Below are 6,000 nucleotides of genomic sequence, written 5' to 3' on the forward strand. Positions count from 1 at the left end.
TTTATAAAATTCCTAAGTGAGAAATTTTATCTAAATTTGTCTCAAATGGTGGAATAACATAGATAAATTTTCAATAACAATAATTAATATTTATTTTCAAATAAAAAAATAAAAACATAAAAAGCATAAAAATATAAAATTTTTGGAATTAAATACAAATTACCCAAGGATGAGATTCTTAGAAATTTCAAATGGTAAATTTCTAAGAAATCTCTATGTGAGAAATTTCCTCTAAATTTGGCCCAAATGGTGGAATGATTTAGATGAAATTTCAATACAAGTAATTGAATTCTTTTCCAAATACAAATTTGGATTGAAAATATTTGATAATTATCTAAAGATGAGATTCTTAGAAATTTCAAATGGTAAATTTTGAAGAAATCTCTAGGTGAGAAATTTTTTCTAAATTTGACCTAAATGGTGGAATAATTTAGATGAAATTTCAATAAAAATAATTGTCATATTATTTTCTTTCCAAGGAAAAAAGAGAAAAAGGAAATTTCTAAATAGACCCAAATGGTGAAAATTTTAGAAATTCAAAAGAGAAAATATTTCTAATTTGGCCCAAATGGTGGAATAATTAGATTTATTTTCAACAAAAATGGTAATAATAAAAAATAATAAATAAATTTTTTTCTAACGACGGAGCCTCTTCAAGATACCCAAATTGAATTCTTGAATACTCTTAAGGTGAGAAAATATTTTTTAAGAGATCTACCAGATTGATGGAAAAATCTTATGAATTATTTCCAATATTTGACGTTAAAATTTGAAACCATTAGACTTAAGATCTTAGGATAAATTCGAAATAATATGGTACCATCATTTGGATGGGCATGTGGGGGTGCTATAACCTTCCTCATATTTAACCAACTCTCGAACCTTGTTTTGGGTTAGTAGACCTAAAACTAATCTTTTTAAGGACCCTTAGTCAAGCTTAGGAGTTCCCTAAGAGGATAGATTCTTTAGGTGACCAATCACACCTAGTAAAAAAGATTGGTGGCGACTCCATTCATTTATTAAATCTAGCTATAGATTTTCGAATCTATACGTTATGACAATATGAATTTATGACCTCCTTTCCCACTCCTAGAATTTGACCCAGTTTCTTGTAACTTTTTGATTTATGTTTCTTGTGTATATTTTATCTGGATACAGTAGATGCATACCTACTAGAGTTGAGTACTCTTCTAATATTAGTACTAGATCAACCTCATTAAAGATGAAATATCGTTAGGAAGGATCCCAAAACTATAGCATCGCCTTGATAAGTGAACAGTCAACCTCCACTGATAAGAGATATGCAATTTATCTAAACTTCTCACAAAAAATCTCCTGCCTTGAGGGAGTCATACTATGCCATATATCTTATAGGTCTTTCAGATCATTTTGTTAAGGAGTAGGCAAACTTTTTCTGATAGTGTAAATACATGACCAGATGGTAAGTAATCTCCCTCTTCTCGCTGCCTTTTTTTTTATTCTAACTTCATATCTGTAGGTGAATCACATTTGAAAAGCATAGATGAGACGCAAACCTGATGTTTTGTGGAATCCATAAGAGCTTTTGTTGAAACAACTTTGAGGTTAAAACACTATGCAATCTATAAAGATGTTTATGAATGTGCATAAAAAGAAATAAAAGAAGACAAAGAGATTAGTTAGTCACTTCAATAAAACATAGAGTAAACATCACATAGCAAGTAAGATAACAACATAACCTTGAATTTTGGATTATCTACAAATGGTGAGAATACAAGGCTCTCTCTATGGTTAGGCTGTTAAGGTTGACTATATGCGGTTTAGGTTAATTCTAAAAAGTTTCCAAATTGTTTCCTACATCATGATCCATTATAGACTAGTAAGGCATCCCAATCCTTACCTATCATAGGTTTTAAGTTAAAAAGGTTCAATCTGAGTGGGAGTGTTTCGTAGGCTCATGCGGAGACATGAAATCTCACAAGGGCATAGGTACTTCACTCACTCTTAAAGGTAGAGCCCGGGTGAAAGGTTTATGTTATGCATATGTAAATGAATGACAGATATATATACAATAAATAGACAATTAAGCAAATATAAGCAATGAAGAAAAACAAATGAATAATTAGACAAGTATACACAATGAAAAGGAAAATAAATAATAAAGCAGATATAAGCAATGAAAGGGAATAATTCCAAATTTATTAAGCAAGGCTTGGACAATAAAAAGTCATTTACTAGCTTGACTTTCAATTTCCCCAATGGAGTCTCCAAATTATCATAACGTATAAATTCGTGGACCTACTGCTAGACATGGATGAAAAGAAGTTACCACCAATCTTTTTTTCTATAGGTGTGATTTGGCCACCTTATTAGCTTTTGATCTGCGAAATCAAAATTTAGGCTCGAAAGTTGGTTATGCGTGGAAAAGGTTATAGCACCCCCACAATGCCATTCGAAGGACAATACCGATTAGATTTTGAATTATCCAAGCCTTGATCATTTTATGATTTACCAAATAATTTAATATTGAAAATGTATCTTAAAATTATCCCAATAGTTTGGTAGCAATTTAAGATAATTTTTTCACCTCAGGAATATTCATAGAGACTAGTGTCCCATTCTAAAGAGGTTTCATTGTCGAATTTATTAATTTATCATATTTCAAAAAAGTTAATAAATCTCCTAATAGTTTGGTAAGACTTATTTTGAAGCAATCATCCTATAGTTTATAGGATAAAAATTATTTTTATTTTATTATTATTGTTTCTGAAAACTAATTTATGAAAATTTTCAATAGTTTGGAAGATTCCACAAATTTATTTTATAAAGATTTTTTTGTTTGAAAAAGATTTTTTTTTATTTTTTTATTTTTTTAATTTCTTATTTGAAAAAAATATTTTTTATTTTTCTTTGAAAAGTTCTTTTTTACTAAACCATTTTTTTTACTTTTAGAAATAAAAGTGGCAGAAATAACTTTTTTCTTTTTTTAAAAAAATAAAACTAGAAAATAATTAAAAAATGGGTTAAAAAGTAAAATAAAATAAAATAAAATCAGAAAGTAAAAATAAAATGAAAAAGGGAAAACTTACGATTGGGTCAAGTTAGAGCGTTGGTCAGTACGCGAGTCAATGGGTCAATGCATGGATCCTGAGTTATTCAAAACAACATCGTTTCGAGGCCACTATATAAGCCACCTTCAGCATTTTTGCTTTAGAATTTCCCCTACTCCCTCTTTCTCTAGATCGAGAAGCTCTACCTTCTCGCTAGAATTCTCCTAGAAATCCACCAAAAACTTTAACTAAAAACTAGGAATTCCACTAGTTTCTAAAAAAGTCACCGAAAAATTCAATCGGAATCTAGAAACCCATCGGTTTCTGGAAAGTTGGTCAGAATATGGTTGAAAAATTCAACCAATCACCAGAAACTTCACCGTAAAATTCAAACTTTCACCGAAAAGTTCATCCAAACCTAGAAAAACCCAAAAATTTTCAGAAAAATCTAGGTTTCTTCAAATATTTTCAAAATTTTCCTAAATTTTATCCTAATTACTCGTCTTAAACCTTAATTCTAACCCAGAAAGCTAAAATCAAACTCACAATTTCAAATTGAACCCAAAATCCTAGAATTAAACTCCCAGAACCCTTTCTATCCAACATTTCTCAAACTTTTTTTTCCAATAATTTTTCTGTGTCTGTCTTTTGATTTTCAATCCAATTTATAGGTAGTCTTAGGATGATTTTTAGGAAACGAATAGAATTAGTCCGGCTTGAATCTTGGGATTGATTCTATCAGGGCATAATCCTAGGTCTTTGATTCGATTCTGGTTCATTTTGCATTAAAGGCATTGACCATGGGATTCTGATTCCGATTCCATTTTTTGTGCACGTGTGAATTGGAACAGAAAAGAAAAGGAGAAAAGAAAGTAAAAGAACGGGAAAAATAAAAATAAAAATAAAATATAATATAATATATTATAATATATAATAATGGCATCAATACTATATACAAAAATACTAAAAAAAGAAAAGGAAAATAATAATAATAATAATAATTATTATTATTATTATAATTCTTATTATTATTTTACAATCATATAGTAATAATAGTGACATTAATAATGATACCATATATTGTAATAATAAAAATATAAATAAAATCGGTCCGATTATCTGAACACAAATGAACCTAATTGAGTCCGAACACAAATAGATTTAATTGGATCCGAACACAAATGAATATCTACAGCTTTGAATATATCTAAATTTTTAAGGTTTGTATCATTACACTTAAATATACTAGCCAAAATACTAAAGCGCGACAACCAAACAGTACAGACAGATTTGTTTATCTCAAATTCTGACTCAACCCATATATAATCAGCAGCAAAGGCCGCTCAATATCGACAGCACCCTTGAAAGAACAATAATTATATTCTTATGAACTATAAAAAACCATATCAAATCAACTGCTTTTGCAAAATGAACAAACATCAGAGTGATAAATTGACAGCAGAAGTGTACTGATGTGAATTTACCACATGCGTAGAGAAATGTGTGGAACAACATGGAAAGGAAGAGAACCATTAGAACAGAAATGATATGAGGCATAAAACAAAGTGGTTGAGGAAGTCACGATAAATTTCCTAGCAGAATAGGAAATGCGGTCTTCATTAATTAGGTCATTATTGAAGCTATAAGGCACATTGTTAAGTCCAAATTTTATGATTGGGTCGAGCGTATTATGGTAAATCTTATTAAGTCTAAATTTCATAGAGGTGTTTGATAATTCTTCTTATCAAGTCTTAGGTTTTTTTTGGCCACATATTAGGACTTAGTTTATGTTTGTGTGAGGAGTATTGGGGTATTATAACCATTCATTCCCTTTTAAAAACCCTAGAACAGTCAGCAAACCCAAACCAAATCCATAAGAAAGCATCCTTCAAGCTTCAAACTAACCTTGAATTACTGTCCATTTTCTTTTCTTTTTCTTAATTTTATATTTACCCTTGAAACTGAGTCTTTTCCTTTCTAAACCAACCAAGAAGCCCTACTTATTTCTCCCATTAAACAAAAAATATAAACTTTGTTTGGTGGGAAGGAAGAAAAAAATAAGGAAAGGAATGAAATTTGGTTTTCCCTCCTTTTTGTAAAAGAGATGGTATTAATTTTGGCTAAATGTGTTTTCCTTCCACTTATGAAAGAGTAGGATTTTGAGAGAGTGGAAAGGCGCAAATTAAACAAAGAATTAGGTTCAAGAAGAACCACCAAGTACTTACACAAAACCAACCTTCAGATGAAGATAACCTGCTGACAGGAGAACGGCAACGATACTGTCGGTTAGATGCATCAATAGAAGGCTTACGAAATGCTGCTTTTTGAGCCCATGAAGCCTCTTACCTGAGATAATATATTATGTAAACATAAGAGAGCATAAGAAGATAGTAATTCAAAATTAGAAAAATCACTTGAACGTTAAGACTTCCAAATTCCAATCATATAAACTTAAATTTGAAAAATAAATAAATGAAGATTCCTAAACTCAGCAAAAGAAAACTACTTATCGCCAGCACTCCCAACTCTCCACTGGTAGCCAGCCATCAGAGTGAAAATTGTCTAATCAAGCAAACAAATATCTGCGTACTTCGGGGATGAAAGCTATAAATAAAAATTCAGTTCATAGTTAAGCGTCAATTTATCTCTGCCCCAACTCAAGACGAGATTCCTTAGCTACTGTCATTCTTTAATCTTTCTTCCATTTTTTTTTTGTCACTTCCATTATTAAATTAAAATTTAGTGTAATTCTTCAATTTTCATTAATTAAAATCGAAACTAATATCATCAATAACATAACATCAAGTAAAATATTTGCATATGTTAAAATTTTAATTAATATTGCATTATCATTTAGTCAGTTAATATTAAAAGAAATTTTCTAAAATAATTATAAAAAATTTTGAAAAAACATTAAATATTTAAAAAATATATAAAATATTATAAAATATTGAAATATTTTTAAATTCTA

The 6,000-nt window shown here is 29.5% G+C and overlaps 1 protein-coding gene across 1 annotated transcript in view; it reads right to left on the bottom strand.

Annotated features, from left to right (window-relative positions):
- LOC149515632 (uncharacterized) overlaps positions 1-5,576 on the bottom strand; it is a 30,875-nt gene extending 25,299 nt beyond the window's left edge. The window contains exons 1-2 of the mRNA XM_089741763.1: positions 5,543-5,576; positions 5,266-5,370 (exon numbers count right to left, since the gene is read on the bottom strand). Coding sequence (XP_089597889.1) covers positions 5,266-5,370; positions 5,543-5,576 — 139 coding nt within the window. The remainder of the gene's footprint in view (positions 1-5,265; positions 5,371-5,542) is intronic.
- Positions 5,577-6,000: the final 424 nt, after the last annotated feature.

The sequence above is a fragment of the Durio zibethinus genome, chromosome 12 (genome assembly GCF_047325235.1).
Source record: "Durio zibethinus cultivar Kanyao isolate XHJ-2024 chromosome 12, ASM4732523v1, whole genome shotgun sequence".
NCBI classification, from domain to species: Eukaryota; Viridiplantae; Streptophyta; class Magnoliopsida; order Malvales; family Malvaceae; genus Durio; species Durio zibethinus.